Raw genomic sequence first — 25,548 nt, 5'->3', positions numbered from 1 at the left:
CTGAAAAACCTTCCTATTGGGTACTATGTTCACTGTCTAGGTAATGGGATCAATAGAAGCCCAAAGCTCAGCATCATGCAATATGCCCTTGCAACAAACCTGCATATGAACACGTGTGTACCTCCTAAATCTAAAATTAAAAAAAAAAAAAGGAAGAAGAGATCAATTTTATCGCTAAAGCATCCCCGTGGAAGTCTGTCAGCCTGAAACTGTGCACCACCCCAAGTGTGCCTGCAGAAGCAAACAGTCCATGTACATACTGTCAGCCCTGTATGTTTGCATCAGAAGGGATCTTAGAGACCACTGAGTCCAGCCTTCTTCATCTGGATAACAAACTCACTCTTTAGCTAACAACTCAAACATGTCAGGTGTGAATCAGTCACAGTCTCACTGATATGGATCAAAACATACATGAAGTCAAACAAGAGGAAACAGAGGAGACAGTTAAGGAAGGGCAGAAGGAAGTAAGATAAGACCTCCTCCAACCAAGCTGGATAATCTGCTCAGATAGATGCCTTTCCTTTTAAATTCTTCACTGTTGTTCATCATAGAAAAACGTGAAAATGTATGAAAATAAAAAGAAAAAATAAACGCCCAATATTATCAAGGGGTAACAACTATTAACAATTTGGTTCTTTTCCCTTTAAATCTTTTTTCTACATATATTAGAAAAAATTGTTTTTCATTAAATTGCTTTCTCCTTTATTCATGAAATGCTTTGACATACTTCCCCATATTCTTTAATATGGCTCAAAAGTATGATTTTATAATATCCATATTAAAAGTTTACCAAATGGATGGACCATAATTTATTTTAAATTTCTCCCATTATCAGATATTTAGATCATCTCCTTATTTTTTATAACATTAAAAGTTGAAAATAATACTGTGGGAGCTTATAAACCTACTTAAATACAATGTTGTCTATTAGTCACTTGAAAGCAAGTAGTTCTCCAAAACAGAGTAATACCTGGGGCACTGTAGGTCAAGGCAGAGTACGCATTAGTGACCACAGGAAGAAGCATACTCCTTAGGTGTAGGCATGGGGGTACTGGACCCATGTCATCATCCCCAGCTTACTGGACAATTAGCCATCTGAGTCCTTGAACTTCTCTACTAAAAACAGATCAGATAGTAGAGTCAATCAATATCACAACCGGGACCCAAGGGCAATGGTAGCACAAGACCGAGCTCTGACTGCTTTCTCTGCAACAACCAGCAAAGAAAAAGTATTGTGGCTTGACTGCTATTACTAAACTTGGGTCAGCCTGGGCAACATGGTGAGATCTCCTTTCTACAAAAAATTTTAAAAATTAGCCAGACATAGTGGCATGCGCCTGTAGTCCCGGCTACACAGGAGGGTGAGGTGGGAGGAAAACCTGAGCCCGGGGAAGTGGAGTCTACAGTTAGGTGTGACCACGCCACTACACTCCCGCCTGGCCAACACAGTGAGATCCTATCTCAAAAAAAAATTGTGTAGGAGAAAGGATGATAAATAGCTGTGACAGATGTTTCATGTATAGCATTTACTGAATTTGTGGGATATTCCTTCTGAAATAGAAGGTCAACTAATTGGTCTTTCTCCCATGGGCATCTGGAGGAGGAGGGTTCTCTTCCACGTATTTTTTTCTGCTGGGCACAATGGCCAGAATGTCATAACAAATGGATATGGATGCCAGCCAGGCAACAGCAATAGTATGCTTCCCAAAGTAGCCTGGGGGCTGTGAAACCTCAAGAGTTTCTATTAGTAGAACCCAGATATACCTCGCTTAGTTTAACTGCCAATCAGAAAATTAAAACAAATTAATAATCTAGTTCATACCATTTATAATGCTGGAAAGCCTCCTTCCTAGAATAAATGGATTGCCTAAAGGGCTGCCTAAAGCAAGCCAGAGGAAGAGGAATATAACTTACTAGAAGGGGAGAGTTTCAATTGCCCTCTTGAGTTACATACACACAAAAAAGCTCCAGTTTAGATCTCAGTTTCCAAATTAAAGATCTGAGGTGAAAGGAACATATTTGTGTTTGCCTAACATAAGCCACATAAAATCCAGTAAAATTAAGTCTGAGCCAGTCAACATAATAAAACAATGTTATTCTTTTATGGCCGGGCGCAGTGGCTCACATCTGTAATCCCAGCACTTTGGGAGGCCGAAGTGGGTGGATCACCTGAGGTCAGGAGTTTGAGACCAGCCTGGCCAACATGGTGAAATCCTGTCTCTATTAAAAATACAAAACAATTAGCCGGGTGTGGTGGCAAGCACCTGTAATCCCAGTTAGTCGGGAGGTTGAGGCAGGAGAATCACTTGGAGCCAGGAGGCGGAGGTTGCAGTGAGCCGAGATCGTACCAGCCTGGGCGACAGAGCAAGACTCCATCTCAAAAAAAAAAAAATTCATTTAATTAAAATGAGAAAAGGAACATTCCTAATTAAACTCCGTGACTAACACTGTGTTTGTCCATGGATATTTGTGAAAGAAATTGCTTTTCAAACCTAACTTTCCCAGAGTTATCTAGGATAATTCATATTTTGAAAACAAACAGAAAAACAAAACAAGCACAAAGTAATAAGGACAACTTTCTCACCCCTCTCCTGCAATGTGTATCTGTTTGACAGAGATTTGCACGAACAAGCACAAACTCTTCTTTTTGTGTTTTTGCCAAAAGAACTTTGGACATGCAAAGAGAAAAGGACAAGGACCAAAGAAGTGCCTTTCAACACTACTAGAAGAATCAAGTTACAGGTCAATTTGTCACATGTGGGAAGTAATCACTGTCACTCCTTATTCAGAACACTGGAAGTAGCTGAAGTCAATGCTTCAACACAATAACACAAGGTGGCCAACAAACTCATGTAAAACACCACATGTCACTAGTCACAGTATCTGATTACAAACAATCCCTACAGGCCCATATGGGAGTATGTCGAGAGTACGTCGAGTTTACTGGAAAGTGTTAGGACACAGCATGCGCACTTACCTTACCAGTGCGTCTGGTTTGCTTAGCTGGTTATTAGGAATACAGTTTTCCATTAAGTCCTTGTGTGTACTTGGGCTCTTGCTAGTGCATTTCTGCTTCTTCTCATTTTTACTAGATGAGGAAGGAATGCTCCCATTTGTGGCGCTATGACTTCGAGGTGAGGAGTTCACAACTCCACTGGCATTTTTGTAATTTTTTGAGGAAGCAGTGCATGAGTCCTCTTTCAAGAGATTTTCTGTACTTCCCACAAGATCATTATTTAATCTTTTACTATTGATATGGTTTTCCATATACTCAATCTCTTGTATTTTAGAGTCTACAGGTTGTAGAATATTGTTGTTATTTATTCCAAGGTTGTGTTTTTTGGCATCCTTGTCCTTTTCTTTTCCTTTTTCTCGGTATTCTATCTCTGGCAAAGTTGTGGAGAGTTTTTTGTTGGCTGGGATACCTCCGTTGTGGTGTATAAGGATCGAAGAATCCATATCAGGTAATCCTTTGGCTGCTACAATACCAAAAACAAACCAACAAACAAAAAGCCCACACCGGAGTATTTAGTTTTTTAACAACACAGATTAATTCAACAAACTATTATCTACACTTAAGAAATTCACATTAGTTTGCACACTCATTTAGAAGTAATAACCACAGTACATTACGCTAATCAAGAAGCAAATCCTCATAATTTACTAGAAGATGTAGGAAGAAAAACAGAAGAAAATCCAAATACATTTAAGAAACTCCACATTTAGAAAATCACCATCATTTATGAAAATGATGGCCATTAAAGGTCTAGTCTTGAAAACAAGATCAGGGTTTTATAATTAGGGCACACTTTGTGTATTAGTCAAATCAAACTCGCCTATCATTGAGGTGAGAGGACAAAGGCAGATCCTAAGAAGTCATATTTTTTAAGTACCTGGAGTAAATGAACTGCTAATAACTTTACTGAAAAGAAAGAGGTTAAATGAAACAAAAGAAGAGGAATAATTTTAGGATACAGGACATTTATCCTTTTTCTGGACTCTAGTGTTGAGGTAATAAGGAAGTCTGTATCCTTCACCAGACCACTCAGAAAGAATTTTGTGTATCAGGTCTACACATTCCAATTTATTAAAATCTACTTGAAGAGATATTTTTGTACCACATCAGACAAAAAGATAATTTTGAAATATATAAAAACACGACCTCAAACTTTCAACTCTCAAACCAATGGAAACCAGTTACTGCCAATTACCTATTTCTATTGGTCAAATGCCCATGAGAGAGATTCCATCAGAAATGGTTCAATTTAAAATCTGCATTACATTATACGAAGCATTTAGAATACGACCTATCCATCTTGGCTCTATTCAGAAGACATCTGGCTTCTAAAGTTCAATTCTACATGTCTACATCTCCACTGTGCTTATACTTTGGTTCTTGACTTGCTTCAATTACCAATTCACATAGTTCCATACTATTTTGTTGCTCAGAATATATATTTTAAAATACGTAAAACAGGCTGGGCCAAATGGCTCATGCCTGTAATCCCTGTACTTTAGGAGGTGGAGGTGGGAAGATTGCTTGAGATCAGGAGTTCGAGACCAGCCTGAACAACACAATGAGACCTCATCTCTACAAAAAAATAATTTTAAAAAATTAGCCAGGCATAGTGGCATGTGCTTATGGTAGCAGCTGTTCAGGAGGCTGAGGAGGGAGCATTACTTTGCTCCCAGGAGTTTGAGGCTGCAGTGTGCCGTAACTGTTACCGCTGCACTCCGGCTTAGGCAACAGAGTGAGACCCTCCCTGTCTCAAAAAACTAAATTAAAAAAAAAATCAGAATTAAAATATAAAAAAGATATCAATATATTTTAAAATAATAAAATAAACATATTTAAACACATAGTCTTCAGACAGTATGTAAAAAACTTCATTCACAATCTGTATTTCATTGACCAAACAAAACAATGACCCTGAGGAGAAACACTATTAGACAGAAAAAACAAAATCCTCGCTACTTTTCCAGAAAAGAAAATTCTACCAAGAGACAAAATAATGACTAGCCTATTGAGCCAACAGCTTTAGGGTAAAGACCTACCTTCCTCGGCCTCTTTTTCTTGCTTTTGTAGCATCTGTTGCTCTGGAGGGAGAGCTTGTTGAAGAAGTTGCATGTAAAACTCATTCTCTTTTTGTACTTCTTTTTGCTTCCTTAACCGCATTTTGTAGCTTACGTAACTTTTGAAGCCAAAGCCCAAAGTTACCACAGGGTACCCAATACTAGAAAGAAGACAATCCAGCCAGTAATTGCAGGTTTAAAATGAACCATGTGTGTCTCAAGCACATGAGAATACCTATGGCTTAAAATTTAAAGATAAATTCTAATTGATGATGGTAGTTGAGAATAGCATTCACTAGACACACAAATAAATGTAACATCCACTGTGGAAATCAGAAGCAACTGGCACACAGAACAAAACCCCCAGGAACAACAGGACTGCTAGACCATAAGAGGACACTTCCCATTAGACTTTGGCATTCTTCAAATTAATTCAAGGAGTCACCACAGTTGACTGTCAGATACAGTGGCTAATCCCTTGAAGAAATACTGAAGAACTACCTTATGCATTAGAACTTAGGCATCTATTTGTACCCTTTTTTTTTTTTTTGAAACGGAGTCTCGCTCTGTTGCCCAGGCTGGAGTGCAGTGGCGCGATCTCGGCTCACTGCAACCTCCTCCTCCCAGGTTCAAGTGAGTCTCCTGCCTCTGCCTCCCGAGTAGCTGGGACTACAGGCCAGCGCCACCATGCCCAGCTAATTTTTGTATTTTTAGTAGAGACATGGTTTCACCATGTTGGCCAGGATGGTCTCGATCTCTCCACCTGGTGATCCATCCACCTCGGCCTCCCAAAGTGCTGGGATTACAGGTGTGAGCCACCACGCCTGGCCTGTATGCTTTTGAAAACTAAAAGGGTAGAGACTTTATGCATAGCCAAAAGTAAACGTGTTAAAAAAAAAAAATCACAAGAACATCATTTGATTTTTAACACTAGAAGGCAGGGTCAAATTCAGGTGACTACTTTAACTTAATCTTCTTGCTGCCTGACGGGTACTGCCACCAGCTATTCCTTGAAGATTGGTTCATAAACACTCTGTCATATATAAATTCTGTCATACATAAATTCAAGAATCATTTAAATAAGTATCTGATATGATCAGTGCCAACATTTGGTTTGTATCACCAAATTAAACCAGCTGTACTTAGAACTCTAATCTCTGGGATTGAAAGTTAAATATTTTCATTGAACTTATCAGCCTGCCTAACAACATTTCAAAGCCTCTGCAAACACTGTCAAGCCCATATAGGTTTCACTAACATGAAAATGTATCAATTTATAATTAGTCTAAATGTGGTCTCACTACAAACTTATGGTGACATGTTTTTTGACCAAGTTCATTTAATTTGTTTGTAAAAAGACTAAAAATACTGGAAACAGTATTTTTTTTTAGTTGATTACTGTTTATTTTGGTTTCTGCCATAAATATTAGTAAAAATTGGTGTGTTTAGGAGAAACATACATTAGGTGGTAAGTTCCACAATAGATATAAATAAGAATCAAGCTCATTTTTCAAAAATGTTTCATGGTTAAGATGAATAATTAATAAATAATATCTTAATATTCATTAGCATGTTATAAAGAGAATATTCATTCAAAAATTATTAATAATATTATCTTACTTTTATAAATAGGCTAAGGAAATTCTGAATTATTTTAAGTTTCATGAAATAGCCATAGACCTTCTGGAATCTTTACCTGATTATAATAAACATAGCTAACATTCATCAGACACCTATGTGCTTGGCATTAAGTTGAATACTTTAGATGTATCACTTCAGTTCCTTTTTCCCATGACCCAGAGAGGCAGGTAAGAAAACCATGGCTTAGAGGCAATGACACACACAAGGCAACACAGCTGTCAGGGGACAGAGCTGGGATTCACCCATCTGCCTGAAAAGGGGGCTCATGCTCTTTCCAACCATGCTGTACTGCTTTCTGGGTCCATGTAAACTTTCTAAGAATAAATTTACAGTTGAACTTAACATTCTACAGTGAAATGAATTATAGATAAAGAATATAATACTGGCTGGGTGCGGTGGCTCACGCCTATAATCCCAGCACTTTGGGAGGCCAAGGCAGGTGGATTACTTGAGGTCAGCAGTTCGAGACCAGCCTGGCTAATATGATGAAACCCTGTCTCTACTAAAAATACAAAAGTTAGCCAGGCATGGTAGCATGCGCCTGTAATCCCAGCTACTTGGGAGACTGAGGCAGGAAAATCGCTTGAAGCCGGGAGGCAGAGGTTGCATAACCAAGATCATGCCACTGTATTCCAGCCTGGGTGACAGAGCGGGACTCCGTCTAAAAATATACACACACACATACACACACACACACACACACAGATATATATATATACACACACACACACACCACACAATTTATGTAATACTTACCAGTGAGCAGCAAATGGACGACAAAGGTCTACATGAAAGTTTTTGAGATCTTTAAATCTAATGGCTGCTTCAATATAAACAAAGAGGATCCAGAGAGACACTGTAGGCAAACACACTCCCCTTTCTGTGGGAAAGCAGCAGAGAGGCAAGCATGAATGAATGATACAGTAACTAACAGATGGATTGTTTGGGAGACTAATTCAACGACAGTAACTTTCATTAAGATCTTCACCTAAACTAAATTAAAAGGCAAACTGATCCAAACGGAAAGCTTTTATATGACAAATGATTCCACAGAATCACTGACAAAAATAAAAGACAAACATCCTGGCAAAAAATATTTACAATGTATGTAAAACAAAGGATTCATAGCCCTGACATACAAAGAGCTCCCACAAATCAATAAAAGGTAACTGAAGAAAATAATTTACAAGTCGCAAAATAAGAACTATAGATGGCTAAAAAACATACAAAAAGATGTTAACTATTGATTAGAGAAATACAAATTAAAACAATCAGATTCCATTTTCTTAACTATTAGATAAAATTTTTAAAGACAGATAATAGCACAGGGAGGGTATGGGGAAAGGTTCATTTTCATACTTGGCAATAATATAAATTGGGGCAACTATTTTAGATGGCAATTTGGCATTTAAATGTAAATACTTGTAGCTTTCCTTTACCCAGAAATTCCACTTCGTTTTTTTTTTTTTTTGAGACTGAGTCTCGCTCTGTTGCCCAGGCTGGAGTGCAGTGGCGCGATCTCGGCTCACTGTAAGCTCTGCCTCTCGGGTTCAAGCAATTCTCCTGCCTCAACCTCACGAATAGCTGGGACTACAGGCGCCTGCCACCGCGACCGGCTAATTTTTTGTATTTTTAGTAGAGAGGGGGTTTCACCGTGTTAGCCAGGATGGTCTTGATCTGCTGACCTCGTGATCCGCCCGCCTCGGCCTCCCAAAGTGCTGGGATTACAGGTGTGAGCCACCACACCCGGCCCAGAAATTCCACTTCTAAGAATCTACCCTATAGAAACATAAAAGAGCCTTAAGATAAATACATAAAAAATATTCACTGGGCTGGGTGTGGTGGTTCACGCCTTTAATCCCAGCACTCTGGGAGGCCTAGGAGGGCGGATCTCCTGAGGTTGGGAGTTGAAGACCAGCCTGGCCAACATGGCAAAACCCCGTTTCTACTAAAAATACAAAAATTAGCTGGGCATGGTGGCAGGTGTCTGTAATCCCAGCCACTTGGGAGGCTAAGGCAGGAGAATCGCTTGAACCTGGGAGGCAGAGGTTACAGTGAGCTGAGATGGCACCACTGTACTCCAGCCTAGTCAACAAGAACGAAACTCCATCTCAAATAAATAAATTAATTAATTAATTAATTCACTGTAGGGCCAGGCATGGTGGCTCATGCTTGTAATCCCAGCACTTTGGGAGGCCGAGGTGGGCAGATCACGAGGTCAGGAGTTCAAGACCAGCCTAACATGGTGAAATCCTATCTCTACTAAACACAAAAATTAGCTGGGCATGGTGGCACACACTTGTAATTCCAGTTACTCAGGAGGCTGAGGCAGAGGATTTGCTTGAACCCAGGAGGTGGATGTTGCTGTGAGCCGAGACTGCGCCACTGGACTCCAGCCTGGGCAACAGAGCGAGACTTTGCCTCAAAAAAATAAAATTCAACATAATATTATTTGCAAAAGCAAAAATTTATAATTTAAATGTTCATCAACAGGAAACTTTATGATAAATCTATATAATGAAATATGTTGAAGGTTTCCTAAAGAATGAGGAAGATCTGCACTGTCATGGAATGACATAAAAAAAATAAAATCCGGCCGGGCGTGGTGGTTCAAGCCTGTAATCCAAGCACTTTGGGAGTCCAAGACGGGCGGATCACGAGGTCAGGAGATCGAGACCATCCTGGCTAACATGGTGAAACCCCATCTCTACTAAAAAATACAAAAAACTAGCCGGGCAAGGTGGCGGGCGCCTGTAGTCCCAGCTACTCGGGAGGCTGAGGCAGGAGAATGGCGTGAACTCAGGAGGCGGAGCTTACAATGAGCTGAGATCCGGCCACTGTACTCCAGCCTGGGTGACAGAGCAAGACTCCGTCTCAAAAAAAATAAAATAAAATAAAATCCATAAGTAAGAACAAGTTGTAGAACAAAGAAATGTTTCTGGCACTTAAGTACTGTTCAAAAAATTTGTATTTATTTATTTATTTATTTTTTTGAGACGGAGCCTCGCTCTGTCACCCGGGCTGGGAGTGCAGTGGCCGGATCTCCGCTCACTGCAAGCTCCGCCTCCCGGGTTCACGCCATTCTCCTGCCTCAGCCTCCCGAGTAGCTAGGACTACAGGCGCCCGCCACCTCGCCCGGCTAGCTTTTTGTATTTTTTAGTAGAGACGGGGTTTTGCCGTGTTAGCCAGGATGGTCTCGATCTCCTGACCTTGTGATCCGCCCGTCTCAGCCTCCCAAAGCGCTGGGATTACAGGCTTGAGCCACCACGCCCGGCCTTCAAAAAATTTTTTTCTAAAGCACAAACTCATATTCCTTTTGTAATTAAAAACAATTTTCATGGGAGGAAAAAGCAACTTGCAACAAAATAAGATGCAAATAAAGGCAAATGTCCATTGGCTTTTGGAATCAAAATCTGCAGGCTAGGTCCATCTATATCAGGACATGACTAATGATGGGGTATTTATGAATGTGGACTACATGGGCACGAGCGGGAAAAAATCAGTGACTTTTTGCTAAGGATCTTTGGGATGAAACTAAAGAAAAATCATAGTATCTTGAAACTAGGAAGATCATTTTGTCTAACCTCCTCATTTTGTTGAAGAGTAAACCCCAGAGTCTAAACAAACTGGGCCCAAGTTCAGAGACAGTACTAAATTTGCTTCTGAGGAGAACCTCCCTTAGTCCTAGTACCTGAGTGAAGTTGACACTGGATGCTCTGTGAAGCCAGCTAATGGTCTCAACCATTCTTAAGAATTTCACACAACAAAAACAGATATTTTCTTTTTTTCCTTTTCTTTCTTTCTTTTTTTTTTTTTGAGACAGAGTCTGGCTCTGTCGCCCAGGCTGGAGTGCAGTGGCACAATCTCACTTCACTGCAACCTCCGCCTCCCGGATTCAAGCGATTTTCCTGCCTCAGCCTCATGAGCAGCTGGGATTACAGGCACATGCCACCATGTCCGGCTAATTTTTGTATTTTTAGTAGAGAAGAGTTTCGCCATTTTGGCCAGGTTGGTTTTGAACTCCTGAACTCAAAGGATCCATCCGCCTTGGCCTCCCGAAGTGCTGGGACTGCAGGTGTGAGTCACTGTGCTCAGCCCAAAAATAGGTATTTTCACAACGTAGGAGGAAAAACAGGAACACACAGGACAATGCATTTTCAAAATCATTTCAAAATGCATTTTCAAATATTTATCTGCCCTATTCTCTATATTGATTTATAAGGTTAAAAAAACACAATAAGCATATTACAGAAAAAATAGAAAAATTAGACAAAATACCTGTATTCTACATCTATGAAATAAACAAAATCACATTGAAAGTTTTTTGAGCAAGTATAATAATCATATTGTACATACAGTTTTATATCGTTTTCTTCCCCTCTTAACCACCAGGAAAAAAGCTTATGCTACAATATTATTCTTTGTAATCATATGTAATTTCATCAACCATTCCTAATATTGTCATCAAATAATTTTAAATTTTAACAACTGTAAGAAAAACTACCCCAAGTTATAGAAATTGCACTCATCTTTGTCAGCCCAATAAAAGCAGTTTTTTGTTTCATTTGTTTAAGCACCAGTCATCCCAAATTAAAACATATTTCATAACTTAGCTATTCCAATATTCATTTCTGAGCCGAGGGCTAAAGAGGGGCCAGTAGTATTTTATGACTTTAGCTACACTGCTGCCCTGTGGGTCACCCACTGAACCAGTTCCCAATAGGTTCTATTAATAGTTATATGGTTAGTTTCTTCTCCACTACTAAGATATTACTAAAGAAATTTAAGAAATCGCCACAGCTCCTCAGAGTCACAGAATATTTGAGGTGGAAGATTCTTCAGCCATTATTTAGATTACTCCACCTTTATATAACAGAGAAGTTGAGACCTAGGGAGAGTGACAAGTATAAAAGGCAGCTCACTCGAAACTGAGGCCCAGGATAAGGAAACACAAATTAAAAACTGGTGGGAAGAAAAATCACTTTAATTAGAGGAAAGCAGACTGAAGAACCTTCATAGTAGCTTATAAATCAAGTCAGATATGAAAGAGTGTAAAACATGGAGAAAAGCATGCTCATTCATAGCAGATACTTTAAAAAACAGAGCTCAATTGTGTTTTCTACATGGGCCAACATCATCATCTCAGCAGTTCTGAGAAGAGGATGAACGTTGGTCCAGACAGCTTTTATTATTTGGTGCTCCCTCTCTGGTCAAAATCCTAAAGGTTGTAGCTGGGCCCAAGAATCAAGTTTCACGCAGCTTTGCAAACAAGTTTGACTCTGAGAGCCAATCCTCAAATCCTAGTGCATACCAAACTCTGGCTTTCACAGTGGGCTGAGGCTGTCAAAGTATCTCATCTGATCTTAGTTTAAAGTAACAGAAGTATAGCTCTAAGAAGTAGGGAGCTCTACTCTAGTCAGAACACACCTGCAACAGTGTAGAGAACCACTGAGGTAGGCAGACTAGGAGGGTAAAAGCTCTTAAAATAATAAAGAAAAGCTGATGAAACCAGAGATGTTCTTGCCTACAGAAAAGACTTAAGAGGTTATGACAGTGTCTTTAAATCTCTAAAGAAATGTTAACATGGAAGGGAGATCACATTCATTCAGTGTGGCTCTAATGCAGAGGTTCAATGTTTGGGATTGAGGGGATGGTCTGGTAGGTCCCTTAATATTTTTTGTTTTGTTTCTTTTGTGTTTTTTGAGATGGAGTCTCGCTCTGTCACCTAGGCTGGAGTGCAGTGGTGCAATCTTGGCTAACTGCCACCTCTGCCTCCCAGGTTCAAGCGATTCTCCTGCCTCAGCCTCCTGAGTAGCTGGGATTACAGGCATGCACCACCACACCCAGCTAATTTTTGTATTTTTAGTAGAGACAGGGTTTCACCATGTTGGCCACGTTGGTCTCAAACTCCTGACCTCAGGTGATCTGCCTGCCTCAGCCTCCCAAAGTGCTGGGATTACAGGCGTGAGCCACTGCGCCTGTCCCCCTTGACATTTTAAGGAAAAGTTTTACACATTCCCTTGTATTTTTCTGGGAAAACCTCTTTAGATCCTCTAAGAAATCAGCAAGCTGTGGCTTAGTCCTGATACTTAGGAGGCTGAGGTGGGAGGATCATTTGAGCCCAGGAGTTCAAGTCCAGCCTGGGCAACATAGTGAGACCCCATCCTAAAAAAAATAAATAAATAGAATCTTTTTAAAAGGAATCAACAAGCCCCAAAACAGTTAAGACATACTGGGTCAAAATGTAAGGAAGAAAATTCTGGCTAATATGAGGAAGAACTTTATTTTATACCTCCCAAAAACAGAGTAGGGTACCAGGAATGGTAGGTAAGTTCCTTGTTACTGTAGGTTTTCCATGACAGGTAAAACCACCATGTGCCAGGGATGCGTGGGGATTCTTGTGCCAAATTAAGGATTCATCTAAATGACATTCCTTTCAATGATGAAACTCCATGAACATTTTTTTCTTTTTTGGCACATGGCTATCTTCAAGTATACCTAGATAGAAATCACTCCAACTATTTTTTTAAAAAAAGATATATTCAGAGTGAGAGTTGGTACCCGCAATGCCTGTAACTGAAATATCAAATCATAACAACTTAAAGTTTTGATTCAAATAATGAAAAAAATATATATATTTTTGAAGGTATATTATAATCTATTAAGAAAACTTTAAAATGTCCACATTAAACTCAACTCTAAATAATGTATCCAAAGAAATAACCACATTAAAAAATTTGAATCTAAGATTTCTATCCATCTAAGCAATCATTAAGACTTACCTGTGTGCCATACGTACTGAACCCATACATATGTGCTAGCAGCAAAAAAAAGCCACTGTATGGGGATGAACAGCAGGCATATTATATTTGACGTGAATGCTACACAAACAAAAAATACTGAGAAGGCCTAAAGGGAAAAAGAAAACAAAATGAAAGACACATCTTAGAACTTGTTATTTTCAACCACATGTTGTTAAATGTATGTTGGACAAAATTATTGAAACTGCTAAGAGATAACTTGGTAACTATAGAGCAAATTCACAAAAGGAGATTTTAAACATTTAAAATCAACCATATAAAAAGTAGTGGTGGCCGGGTGTGATGGCTCATGCCTGTAATCCCAGCACTTTGGGAGGCAGAGGTGGGCGGATTACGAGGTCAGGAAATCGAGACCATATTGGCTAGCACGGTGAAACCCCGTCTCTACTAAAAATACAAAACTTTAGCCAGGTGAGGTGGCAGGCGCCTGTAGTCCCAGCTACTCAGGAGGCTGAGGCAGGAGAACGGCATGGACCCAGGAGGCGGAGCTTGCGCCGCTGCACACTCCAGCCTGGGCAACAGAGTGAGACTCCGTCTCAAAAAAAATAAATAAAATTAAAAAGTAGTGGTTACTTTAACATTAAAGAATACTACTACTTTATGGTCCTCAAATCATGAAAAAGAACTGGATCAGAATGAACTGAGGTGGGACCACAGTGAATTCGTTTGGATTCCAAATAAATGTGGGTTACCTAAAAGAACTAGAATTTATTTTTTTTTTGGAGGTAGAGTCTCACTCTGCCACCCCGGTTGGGGTGCGGTGGTGCGATCTTGGCTCTCTGCAACTTCCACCTCCCAGGTTCAAGTGATTCTCCTGCCTCAGCCTCCTGAGTAGCTGTGACTATAGGCACGTGCCACCAGACCCAACTAATTTTTTGTAATTTTAGTAGAGACGGGGTTTCACCATGTTAATCAGGATGGTCTCAATCTCCTGACCTTGTGATCTGCCCGCCTTGGCCTCCCAAAGTGCTGGGATTACAGGTGTGAACCACCACCAGCCCTGAAAAAACTAGAATTTTAGTACAGAAAAGTCTTCTCTCTCCTCACAAACCATTCCTAAAGAGCTTCATTCTTAAAAGACAGGCTTTCTGGAGCACAGATGAACCATAATATTAGTAAGACATATACTGATGTTATTAGGTTGGCACAAAAGTAATTGGGGCAAAAGTAATTGCACCAACCTAATAATAATTTTAATAATGCAGTTTTCCTCTGGACACCACAATCGCCAATAGAACATGAGCTGAAACTATCTTTTTAAAGCATGGATTTGCTCTGACCAAAGCACCAGGCCTGGGTGGGAGCGTTATAGTTTTAAGATGTGGCTGTAGAACACAACAGAATTAACACATTAATCAAGGGAACAAGCCCAGGCCTATGCTTGCTCCAATCTAGCAGCTGTCTAAACGTGGTTTGGGGATTTCTGGGGTATCTTTGAGATCCCTCCAAAGGCTCTTTGAGGTTAAAACTATTTTCATAACAATACTAAGATGTTATCTGCCTTTTTTACACTCACTCATGCATATGGTGGAATTTTCTGTAAGTTACATGACATGTGATACAGTAACAGACTGACTTCAGAAGCAGATATGAGAATGTAGGTGTCTTCCATTGAGCTAGATATTAAAGAGATTTACAAAAATGAAGCCACTGTTCTATATTGTTTGTTTTAGAAAATATAGCTATTTTTCACTTAAAAATGTAATTTCTATTAACATGTAATGGGCCTATTATGTTTAAGTGAATTAATAAGTATGTATTTTAAAGTTTTCTCAGTTTTAACTTCTAATACAGTAAATCTGGACAGATATAAGCCACATTAACAAAGGCTCTCTGGAGTCCTCAATAGTTTTTAAGAGTGAAAAGGGGCCCTGAGACCAAAACGTTTGAAACACTACTCTAACTCAAATCCAACCACTAACCTAGCAACAGGGAACCCACAAACACTTCAAAGCAGGACTGAGCAATTTTTTTTTTTTAAAGGTAGGAATGGCCTTTATTGGTTGCAACGGGAAATGGAAGGGGAGGGGATATGCCACCCCCAGACTAGGTTGCCGCCCTCCAAATGACCGAGTAATTATTGCTTCCTCCACTGTTCTGTTTCACTGGAATGGGACAGCAGGAGAAAATGTAACTATTTGATCAATGGGTTTAGACAAAATAGTTTAGAGGTCAATTTCAGTTAATGGACCCTATTAGCTAATCCTAACAAAGTCACCTATTGCTAATAACACCTATTTTAAATAGCTGAACGGTCCCCACACACAGAAAACATGTATTAGTAAACATACCAGTCCCTGGTATCTGAAGGAATCATAGACGCTTCTGATGAAAAGCCAGAATGGCCACAGATATTCAAATCTGAACTCCAGGACAAAATCGGCTAGGAGGACAAGTGCCCACACCACCAGGAATTTCAGGTATAAAAATGTACTGCAAAATATAAAAATAACGAATTAATTTAAGGTCATTTGTGAATAACTAGAAATAGAAAATTCACTATTTCTGTTTAAAAACGACAAAAAAATACCTCCGCATATCTTGAAAACAATGGAGATAAAGCACAAAAAAGAGATGCTGCCATGGCCTATCTGCACTTTAAATGCTCTCTGGTGTTCATTCTCAGACTCAAAACTATCAAGATAAGATGATAGCCAAAAATGCTTAATTCCACTTAAGATGGAAAAAAACCATTTAAATCCCACCACTATTTTAAAAATGTGCTAAGTGTCTGACTTCAAAATACTGCAACACTCTCAAAATTACAGCTTTCAAGCTGTTCTTCATTAGAAGAAAATGTCACAGTTGAAAGGCTTCAAATTTGCTGTTTCCCCACCCCTCTACATCTGTTCGAAGAGTCTTTGAAATTCTTGATGCACATCCTTACATGCCTAAAGAATTCTGTCTTTTTTTCCCCCTTTTTTCCTCTTGCCTCTGTATATAGTATTCATCTGCATTAACCAAACAAAAACCAAATGACTTCCCCAAATAGAAACAAACTTAGGGAGCAGATGCTAAATCACTACCAAGGGCTGCGAAAGCACAAAAATGTACATTAAAGAAAAAAACCCTTAAACATCTAAGCCATGCTCCAGTTGATATGTAAATGTGTGTTCCCAGTTCCCTCTGGACTTGTGTTAAACAGAAACATTCAGACAAGCCAGTTAGGACACATATGTAACCACTGCAGTAGGTCAAACAAGGTAAGGACACAGAAAAAAATATTTTTCATATACTCCATAGGTCAATTTTCCAGTTCATTAGTTGCATAATGGACAATAGAAGTCTTTAGATTCTACTTGTTAACAAGCCTCTATTTCTGTGATCCTAGTCCTGCCAATTCTAGAGGTCAACTTTAGGTATTAAAAAATATTTTCCACAATATACAAATTGGAAATACCTAAAATTCACTTTCACTTGGGACAAATACAAACATTCCAATACTGATGTGATCAAGTTAGTCATTTAAAAAAACAACAAGGCCGGGCGCGGTGGCTCAAGCCTGTAATCCCAGCACTTTGGGAGGCCAAGACGGGCAGATCACGAGGTCAGGAGATCGAGACCATCCTGGCTAACACGGTGAAACCCCGTCTCTCTAAAAAAAAAAAAAATACAAAAAAACTAGCTGGGCGAGGTGGCGGGCGCCTGTAGTCCCAGCTACTCGGGAGGCTGAGGCAGGAGAATGGCGTAAACCCAGGAGGCGGAGCTTGCAGTGAGCTGAGATCCGGCCACTGCACTCCAGCCTGGGCGACAGAGCGAGACTCCATCTCAAAAAAAAAAAAAAAATAATAAAAATAAAAATAAAAAACAACAAAATTGAGATTTTTAATAAATAATTTTGAAATATATTCCAATAAGATACAAAAGACATACTTGGAGGAAAAAACAAAAACAAAAGCAAGAACTTAAAAGTAAAATAATAAAAAGAAAAGGAAAAAAAGAAAAAAGGGGAAAAAAGCAGGATCCAGCATTGAGGATTTATTTTGTGCCCTTTGAAGCCATTCAGGTAAGAGATGTCAAGAACAGAAACATGTGACCCTCAATGATACAGTATTCACAGTGATACATAATTTGTCATCTACGGTGGATTTCTAATATTTATCCTTAGAACTTATTTAGGTTTGATAGTAAGTTTCTGCTAAGAGGTTTGCTGTAAAGGAACCTGAAGCAAATCACAAAAGAACACAATCTTTTTTCTTTTTTTTTTTTTTTTTTTGAGACAGGGTCTGGCGCTGTCTCCCAGGATGAAGCGCAGTGGCAAGATCATAGCTCACAGCAGCCTCAATCTCCTGGGCTCAAGTAATCCTTCTACCTCAGCTTCCCAAGTAGGTGGTAATATAGGCATGTGCCTCATTTGGCTATTTTTTAAAAAATTTTTTATAGAGATGGGGGTCTCACCATGTTACCCAGGCTGGTCTCAAACTCCTGGGCTCCACCTGCCTCACCCTCCCAAAGTGTTGGGATTTCAGGTATGCGCCTGGCCAGAACACAGTCTTGAATCCTAAGTCCCACCTTTTAGTTTCATTTCACTAGAGTTCTGCTGGCCTGATGAAGACAGAGCCCTCGTAATTCTCACTCATTAAATCCATAACTGACCTAGTGGAGAGCAATGCACATTTTATTCTAGAACAAATGAGAGCCAGGAACAGTGGCTTATACCTGTAATTTCAACACTTTGGGTGGACAAGATGGGAGGGTTGCTTGTGTCCAGGAGTTCAAGACCAGCCTGGGCAACATAGTGAGACCCCATCTGTAAAAAAAATTTAAAAATTAGCCAGGTGTGGTGGCACACACTTGTAGTCCCAGCTACTCAGGAGGCTGAGGTAGAAGAACTGCTTGAACCTGGGAGGTCCATGCTGCTGTGAGCCATGACTGTGCCACTGCACTCCAGCCTGGGTGACAGAGCAAGATCCTGTCTCAAAACAAAAACAAAAACAAACAAAAAACACAACTGACTCATGCAGGTATTCGGGAGCACAAATCTAGTTTGAAACTAGATTTCCAAGGTGCTTGACTTTAAAACTAAGAGGTTTTTTCCTTGTGTCTAGAACTGTTTCTACATCTTGAAAAAGGAATAACAGCCTCTCCACCATGGTTTCAGATTTTTTTTTTTAAATGGCATAGCTAGAAGCAGTGGCATGCACCCGTAGTCCCAGCTATTTGGGAGGCTGAGGTAGGAGGATCATTTGAGCCCAGGTGTTCAAGTCCAGCCTGGTCAACAAAGTGAGACCCCATCTCTTTCTTTTTCTTGAGACTAAGTTTCACTCTATCACCCAGGCTGGAGTGCAGTGACATGATCTCAGCTCACTGCAACCTCCACTTCCCAGATTCAAGCGATCCTCCTGCCTCAGCCTCCCAAGTAGCTGAGACTACAGGTGCACACCACCACACCATGCCCAGCTAATTTTTGTATTTTTTTAGTAGAGACGTGTTTTCACCATGTTGGCCAGGCTGGTCTCGAACTCCTGACCTCAAGTGATCTGCCCACCTTGGCCTCCCAAAGTGCTGGGATTACAGGCATGAGCCACTGTGCCTGGCCAAGAACCCATCTCTTAAAAAAAAAAAAAAAGGGCAAGGAAATATAGTCATTTTCCTGATTAATCCTTTTCCCTACGGAGCTATCTCTGGAATGTAGCTGAATGAGACATGAAGGGTACCCCAACAGGTCTAGCCCTTACCATTCCCAAAGCGGAGAAGAAAGAGTACCACCAATTGCTTTCTGCCCAAAATGCCCCCAATGCATGGCAGGATCCCAGTCAGATCCCAGTCAGATCCTGCCATGGCAACATTCCGCTTCACTATTTAGATAGCATTATCCAAAGAATGGCAGCCTGTTGAATACGTACTTTTTAATAATTCAATCATTTAAAACTAAGGCAGTTCAAAAATTACCATCTTTGTTAGTGACTATTCTTTTTCAATTGCATAACTTTAAGGCGGGGTTCCTTTTGATACATTTCTTTTCAAACAACTGCTTTCATACCTTTGATGTTCCTTGACATCCAGTTCTTACTGAGTCATGGTTTAGAAATACAGATATCTAATAAAACTTGATTTTTTACAAACATACTCTCAACTTTCCTCTGGCTCTCATTTCAGGCAGGCCTGCCTCTAAAATCAAGAGATAACCTAATTAACAAAGCTGACTTTCTCTAAGACTAATCTTGAATTCTATTGAGTCATTTTAGTCTTAGAGGTTTTGGAAGTTTAAGACAGCTGCCTGATTCAGTATTGACTTAGCCCTCTCTATCAGTAAATCATGCCTCTCAACCTTCTGTAGGTACATGTACAGAAGTTAAAAGACAAGTAATCTAAAATGACTGCTCATCACAGTAAAAGCCCTAATTCCTCTCCTTTCATATTCTGAAGGTCATAAGATTTTTACCAAATCTAAAGAGATGATATTCCAAAGGATGAGAAAATTAGACAGGGATTTAAGCCATCATGGCATTCTAAAACATTTCTTTTAAACCATGAAGAAAATATGATTAAATATAAAATACTTTTATACACAGTTCATTATATGACTCATGGCTAATTTGATATTACCTTGATTCTCCGATTCAAATAAATTTGCTAATGACTATACTGTATCTTAAACAAAATTTTAAAGCATAACTGCAACAAAAAGATATTTTCTAAAATAATATATTGAAACAAGGGCAAATGAATAACATCTTCTGAGGGTCTTGTAAGCTTCTATTCTGAGTGCCAATGAAATTAAGAAGTCTTATGCAATTGTTAGGCTTAATGGTAGTGACTCTATCAAAGTGAATATTAACTATAAGATTTCCCCCCCATTCTATTCCTACTTTTGCCATTTACAACCATTTTTTACCTCAATCCATTTAGCTGTACTCTCCATCCATAGATTAATCATCTATGATTAATGAGAAGCAGTATTCAACATTTTTCTTATTCCAAGTAAAGTGCACCTTTTTTCCAGTATCTCTAGCTGCTTATCATCTAGATCATTTTCTGGAGCCCACACAATTACCACGAGCTGGCCATCAATCCTCAGTACCTGACCTTTTCCCTAGGCAGACTAATGGCCATTTAGTTCACTTGGTGCTCACTACAGAAATGAGTCTGTGGAATATTTCACTGGCTCTGCTAGTAGCCATCCATCTCAATCCCAGCTTTCCTGTCCTCTCGGTAAAGGCAACTGTGAGTCACCTTTTGCATTCAGTATCTGCCATACTTCCTAGACCAAACTGCTTTATCTTTTCTGTTATCCAATACCTCTCTCTACTGGACATCACCTCTAGAACATTCAATCAGCCCCTTATCTGGCTTATACTCTACCTGAAGTCTCATACTGCCCATTTGCTAATCAAAGTATTGGTCTCTGGAATAGCAGAATCGCTGTCATATATGAGCTTTTGAGAAAAGCAGAATTTCAGGACTTATTTAATCTAAGCCTGCATTTTAACCAGACCCCTAAGCTACTTGTGCATACAATCAAGTTTTAGAAGCACTGGTATATAATATAAATTTCTCATTGTCATGGAATTTCCACTCAATTACAGGATGTCTCAGAAAAAAAGACAATGCCCTAATCAGATAATCAGTGCTTATCACCAAACTGTTGACTGTCCTCCTCTTAACTGGGAACATTCAAACTGTTCAGGGTTAGTTCTTCCATTTTTCTACATTTCTTTCTGAGTCAAAGCCAAGATCCCTGCCTAAGTACAATTAAAACTAAACGAAGCACTTCCATTGCTACTCATCCTTCGGCACAGTACAAATATCACTTCCTCACAATAAGCCGCCCTAACCCCAAAGTAAAGACTAGGACCCCATTGCATACTCACATAGCATCTTGTACTATAAGAACATTGAATCACAATGATAATTAAATAATATTTTGTGTAATTAGCTGTTTGGATGTAAAGTCCACAAGAAAAAAGGAGCTGCCCATTTTGTTCTCTGCTTTATCTCCTTAGTGCCCAGCACAGCACTCTGACTATAGGAGCTTAACTATTTTTTTTTCCTCAAAAAATATTTTTTGAGGCCAGGGACAGTGGCTCACATGTACAATTCCAGCAATTTGGGAGGCCGAGGTGGGCGGATCACCTGAAGTCAGGAGTTTGAGACCAGCCTGGCCAACACGGTGAAACCCCGTCTCTATTAAAAAATACAAAAAAAATTAGCCAGGCAGATGCCTGTAATCCCAGCTACTCTGGAGGCTGAAGCAGGAGAATCGCTTGAACCCGGGAGGCAGAGGTTACAGTGAGCCGAGATCATACCACTGCACTCCAGTCTGGGCAACAAGAGCAAAACTCCGTCTCAAAAAAAAAAAAAAAAATGTTGAATGAATGATCTGTAATGTAGAAAAGTGTTTAGGACTGACAGTAGGACTTTTACCAAAGCACATACTTACAATGAATATAGAGGGAAAGATGACACACAGGTGACCGACTGGGAAGGTGTCTGGAGAAAGCAACATCAACCAAGATAACCAATACAGCTTCTGCCTGAAGGATTACCATGAACCTGCTCCCATCTGTTCTGAATGTTCTTCACTATGAAGAAACGAATTTAATAAGCCTTGTTCTGGGTGCCAGACTATCACTCCACTTGGCCTACCTGCCACTGGTTCTGACGACAACAGTGGTTCTCAAAGTGTCTTCTAGTAAGTCACACACTGAAGAGCTATGCAAAAATGTAAAACCACACCAGTCTTCTCACGAATTTATTAAGCTATTGTTACTTTTTTTTTTTTTTTTTGAGATGGAGTCTCGCTCAGTAGCCCAGGCTGGAGTGTAGTGGTGCCATCTCGGCTCACTGCAAGCTCCGCCTCCCGGGTTCACGCCATTCTCCTGCCTCAGCCTCTCAAGTAGCAGGGACTACAGGCGCCCACCATGACACCCGGCTAATTTTTTGCATTTTTAGTAGAGACGGGGTTTCACCATGTTAACCAGGATGGTCTCGATCTCCTGACCTTGCGATCCATCCGCCTCGGCCTCCCAAAGTGCTGGGATTACAGGTGTGAGCCACCGCGTCCCGTCACTTTTGTTTTTTTTTTTGAGATGGAGTCTCACTCTGTCGCCCAGGCTGGAGTGCAACAGCACGATCTTGGCTCACTGCAACCTCTACCTCCCAGGTTCAAGTGATTCTCCCACCTCAGCCTCTCGAGTAGCTGGGATTACAGGCGCCTACCACCACGCCTGGCTAATTTTTGTATTTAGTAGAGACGGGGTTTCACCATGTTGGCCAGGCTGGTCTTGAACTCCTGACCTCAGGTGATCCACCCGCCTTGGCCTCCCAAAGTGCTGGGATTACAGCCGTGAGCCACTGTGCCCGGCAATTTATTGTTACTGTTAAGTGAACTAATGTTTTAAATTTTTCTGTTTTAACTTTTCTTTTCTTCCTTTCTTTCTTTCCCCCCAGAATTGGGATCTTCCTTTGCTGCCCAGGCTGAAGTGCAGTGGTACAATCATAGCTCACTGCAGCCTCAACCTCAACCTGGGCTCGAGTGATCCTCCTACTTCAGCCTCCAGAGTAATTAGGACTACGGGCACATGCCACCATGCTTGGCTAATTTTTTGGTGTGCTTTTTTTTTTTTTTTTTTTTGGTAGAGATGGGATGTCGCTATGTTGCACAGGTTGGTCAACAAAGTAAGATCCTGGGCTCAAGTAATCCTCCTACTTTGACCTCCCAAAATGTTGGGATTACAGGCATCAGCCAAGCCAGTTTTAACTTCTAATACAGTAAATATTGGTAGATATAATCCATATAAACCAAATCTCTGAGATGTTCTCGATCTTTTTTTTTTTTTTGAGACAGAGTTTTGCTCGTTGCCCAGGCTGCAATGCAATGGCGCGATCTCTGCTCACCGCAACCGCTGCCTCCCGGATTCAAGTGATTCTCCTGCATCAGCCTCCCAAGTAGCTGGGATTACAGGTATGTGCCACCATGTGCCTGGCTAATTTTGCATTTTTAGTAGAGACGGGGTTTCTCTATGTTGGTCAGGCTGGTCTCGAACTCCCGACCTCAGGTGATCTACCCGTCTCGGCCTCCCAAAGTGCTGGGATTACAGGCGTGAGCCACAGTGTCCGGCCTCAATCATTTTTAAGAGTGTAAAGAGATCCAGAGACAAAAAAAAATTTTGACAAGAAAAAAAAACTATAGAAAGTTGCGTGTGAGCCTTAAGATAAAATAAACTGGAACTACTGCTGCATTCTGCAGGCACCTCCTTGTATAAAATTCAAAAAAGGGGAGCAGGCCGAGAAGACCAATCTGTTCCATAATTCTCTTTTCTATTCTAGGCCTTCTGCATACTGCAAAGGGAACCTTTCTAGTGTCAATTATACACACACACACGTACATGTGCAGCCACTGCAATAACAAATCTGTGTGAAATATGCCCTTTTTTGTTTGTTTATTTTTGTCAGACTTACTCTGTCTCCCATGCTGTAGCGCAGTGGTGCAATCACAATTTACTGCAACCTCCAACCTCCTGAGCTCAAGCAATCTTCCCACCTTAGCCTCCCAAGTAGCAAGGGTGACAGGCATGAGCCACCATACCTGGCTATTTTTCTTTCTTTAAAAATAAATAAATAAATAAATAAGGTACGTTTCACTAAGGTGTAAGTACTTTGTACTATTTTTGTGACTTTTCTGTTTAAATCTAAAATTATTTCAAAATGAAAAGTTAAAAAGAAGCAACATATACTTGTTATTTAAAAGGTCATATAATATATAATAATATAAAAGCCCTTGGTAGCCCTGCCCCAAGATGATTGCTGTTATATAATTCATAAATATAGTTTGTTTTTTCTATATAAACAAATGTGTTTCTTAACAAAAACAGGTTTCTGTTTGACATGTCCATTTTTTTTTTTTTTTTTTTAGTTTTTTTTTAAATTTTATTTTTCTTGAGACAGTCTCACTCTGTCGCCCAGGCTGGAGTGCAGTGGCGCGATCTCGACTCACTGCAACCTCTGCCTCCCAGGTTCAAGCAGTTCTCCTGCCTCGGTCTCCCAAGTAGCTGGGATTACAGGTTCATGCTACCACGCCCAGCTAATTTTTGTATTTTTAGTAGAGATGCGGTTTTGCCATGTTGGCCAGGCTGGTCTTGAACTCCTGACCTCAGGTGATCCACCCACCTCGACCTCCCAAAGTGCTGGGATTACACAGGCGTGAGCTACCAGGCCCAGTCATGTCCACTTCTTTATATAGAAATTTCCCTTATTCATTTTAGCAGCAACATAGTGTTCCACATAGAATTTACACTGTTGTCTGCAGTCCCCTGACTTCTCTTTCTGTACTCTTTCAACCGTGCCTTGCAGCTTTTTAGTTCTCTATTCCTCAGGTTTGTTTCCTATAAAATGGCAATAACTACTCTGCCTATTTCACACTTGTGAGGATAAAATGAGATAATTAATATGAAAACATCTGGAAAAGTTACAAGTATGATACAAATATAAGGTGTGATTAAGCAGATTATTACTATCAATTATATGAAGCATAATTTTGATTCCCTTATGAAATGAATTTCTAATGTTTATATAATGTTAACAGGGTTTTTTTCGCGCCTGTGAGTTCTTTTCTCTCCCTCCTATGCTTCTTCACTCCTCCCCTTCCTAAACCCCATAGACTCCACACTGTTAAAAGTATTCTTGAAACAGAAATTCTAAAACTCACCACCTGCATTAGGTTACAATACCTGTCCTTGATATCTCTGTGGTCTATACAGACCTTTATAAAAATGTTATACCACAAAACTGTGAAAATCTTTTTTAGCGATTTCCATTCTAGATTTTTTTTTTTTTCTTTTAAATTGGGGGCTGGTTGTGGTAGCTCATGCCTGTAATATCAGCACTTTGGGATTATATTAACCACCACACCCAGCCAATTCTCTTTTCGACACAGGGTCTTGCTCTATTGCCCAGGCTGGAGTGTAGTAACACGATCATGGCACACTGCAGCCTCAAACTCCTGGGCTCACATGATCTTCCCGCCTCAGCCTCCCGAGTAGCTGGGACTACAAGGATGTGACACCACACC

At 40.1% G+C, this 25,548-nt stretch overlaps 1 protein-coding gene across 3 annotated transcripts in view; it reads right to left on the bottom strand.

The window, feature by feature from the left end:
- Positions 1-25,548, bottom strand: part of MACO1 (macoilin 1) — a 70,243-nt gene that overhangs the window by 37,794 nt on the left and 6,901 nt on the right. For all 3 annotated transcript variants that reach the window (XM_003891353.4, XM_021937639.2, XM_009202033.2), the window contains exons 2-6: positions 15,827-15,968; positions 13,497-13,623; positions 7,471-7,594; positions 5,056-5,234; positions 2,978-3,479 (exon numbers count right to left, since the gene is read on the bottom strand). In XM_003891353.4, the coding sequence (XP_003891402.1) occupies positions 2,978-3,479; positions 5,056-5,234; positions 7,471-7,594; positions 13,497-13,623; positions 15,827-15,968 (1,074 nt within the window). The remainder of the gene's footprint in view (positions 1-2,977; positions 3,480-5,055; positions 5,235-7,470; positions 7,595-13,496; positions 13,624-15,826; positions 15,969-25,548) is intronic.

The sequence above is a fragment of the Papio anubis genome, chromosome 1 (genome assembly GCF_008728515.1).
Source record: "Papio anubis isolate 15944 chromosome 1, Panubis1.0, whole genome shotgun sequence".
Classification (NCBI taxonomy): Eukaryota; Metazoa; Chordata; class Mammalia; order Primates; family Cercopithecidae; genus Papio; species Papio anubis.
The sequence above is the reverse complement of the archived record's forward strand: the minus strand, read 5'-3'. Positions and strand labels throughout refer to the sequence as shown.